The 2,043-nt window shown below is 62.2% G+C and overlaps 1 protein-coding gene across 1 annotated transcript in view; it reads right to left on the reverse strand.

Moving 5' to 3' along the window:
• PPM1J (protein phosphatase, Mg2+/Mn2+ dependent, 1J) overlaps positions 1 to 2,043 on the reverse strand; it is a 5,275-nt gene that overhangs the window by 2,651 nt on the left and 581 nt on the right. The window contains exons 2-3 of the mRNA XM_010072595.1: positions 1,667 to 1,990; positions 1,141 to 1,253 (exon numbers count right to left, since the gene is read on the reverse strand). Of these exons, the coding sequence (XP_010070897.1) occupies positions 1,141 to 1,253; positions 1,667 to 1,990 (437 nt within the window). The remainder of the gene's footprint in view (positions 1 to 1,140; positions 1,254 to 1,666; positions 1,991 to 2,043) is intronic.

Consider the following 2,043-nt stretch of genomic DNA (forward strand, 5'->3'; position numbering starts at 1 on the left):
AGGATGCTGCTGGCTCAGCTGCAGGTAACCCCCCCAGCCCCGGGGTGGGACAGGGGCAGGGAGGAAGAGCAAATGGAAGAGGAGCATGGGGAAGAGGGGGATGAAGCAGAGCAAACCGAAGCACAGGATGTGGTTGGAAAAGGAGCAGCACAGAGGTGCGACCCCTCCTTCAGAGGTGACCCACAGCCGGGACAGGCAGGAATCCCCAGCAGCAGGACACGGGTGCGAGTGCCCGGCTCACACCAGCACTGTGGCTCGCTGCTGGGGCTGGTCTGACTGTGTGATGCATTGGAAAAATAAAAGTCTGATAATGAGATGTTTCTGGATGTCACGGGGGGATCGGGGATCTCTGCTGCACTCTGGCTGCTGCCATGGAGTGCCCCTGCACCCAAAGCGGAGGCACAAAGGATCTCCTCCTCCTCCATCCCAGAGCTGGAAGCACATCCTCCAGTCTCAGACTATTTGCAGATCCTGTACTTGCTGGCCTGACCCTGCTGGGGACGAGCTCACCCTGCAGTCAACACAGGACAATTCAAACCAGCTTCACTCTCAGCTAAGCTGGACTCGCCTTCCTGCCGCTGCTGGGGGGTATGAACACACCCAGGCGCAATTACAGCATCTCACACAAGGAAATGCCCGTATCGGTCAAAATCCCCAGGCTCCAAGCTCCCACAGGACTCATCTGCACATAGATTTGTGTGTCCATCTCCTGGAACAGTTCACTGGTAGGAAGCATGCCCTAAAATGACTCCTTGCACATTTCTGAAAGCTTTGCTGAGGGCAGTTTTCACTCCCCAGCTCACAGCGCAGTGCTGGCAGCAGGGGCTGGGGTGTGATCCAGAGCCGTCTGGGAGCAGACAGGATGCTGCTGGGAAGGGAGTGAGACCCAGATTTCGGGAGGTGATTCTGCATCCCCCTCTGTGCACCGGGCAAACACAGAGATTGCTGCAGGGCACAGTGTCCCCGGGACGGCACAGTGTCCCCGGGACAGCCCAGTGTCACAGACGGAGCCGGGTTCTCCCCACCAGCCGTGCCTCCTGTACCACCCGGCTCTCCCGGGGCGCTCCCCCGCACCACCCGCCTCCCCCGGGGCGCTCCCCATTGCTGGGCAAAAGGCGGGGGCTGCCCCCAGGGCCATACCTGCTGTCGCCGGCGTTGGCCACATAGAACTTGCCCAGGAGGTAGACGGCAGCCAGGGCACAGCAGCCCCCGGAGAGGCGCCGGGACGTTCGCTCCCGCTCGATCTGCTCGTCCTGGGGAGACAGAGTGGCTCTGGACAGGGCGGGCAGGGGGCCCCACGGCTGCAGGGTGGGGGGACAGGGGTCCCACAGGGTAGCTAGAGATGTGGTTTCACGCGGGCAGTGGAGTGGGCAGGAAAGAGTAAGACAGTAGGGGAGCAGCTGGGAGTGCTGGAACAACGCACAGTGAAGCCCCCTGCACCCCCACAGGGCCAGAGCCCAAAGCCTCTGTGTCCTGAACGCTCGAAATACAGGAGAGCATCGCAGTGCCCTCTGCGAGATCACCCTGTTAAAAGCTGTCACTGCATCCCACTCTTGCTGCAGAGCTGCCTTCTGCTGGAGGGGACAGGCCAAGGCAGACACAGACAGCACAGGGAAATGCTCCCGGGGGGATGCCCGGGGTGTCCTGCAGGCAGGGGCTCGCTCACCATGTGCTTGAAGGCGTTCTCGATGGCACCGATCACCAGGCTCTCGTGAGAGACCGCTTTCTCCAGGTGAAACCGTGGCACAGCATCATTGGGGACCTCCCCGTTGTCCTCCGCAAGGGACACCCGGCTGGGCTCCGTGGGGCTGGCCCCTGCGTCGGGCGGGAGGCAGAGAGGGGGTGGGGAGGGGTCCTGCAGGATGTCCACAAGGTCCCGGAGCTGCTCACAGATGTGCAGGTGGAGGTGCTTGGATGCCATGACAGCGGCACCGCTGCCCGCGTGGCCATCAAACAAGGCCCAGTAGTGGAAATAGAAACCCCTCCTGCCCTGCGGGGAGAGAGGAAGGGTCAGCGAGCCTGCGAGGAAGCAGATGGGACAGG

This window comes from Pterocles gutturalis, unplaced genomic scaffold (assembly GCF_000699245.1).
Source record: "Pterocles gutturalis isolate BGI_N339 unplaced genomic scaffold, ASM69924v1 scaffold20631, whole genome shotgun sequence".
Classification (NCBI taxonomy): domain Eukaryota; kingdom Metazoa; phylum Chordata; class Aves; order Pterocliformes; family Pteroclidae; genus Pterocles; species Pterocles gutturalis.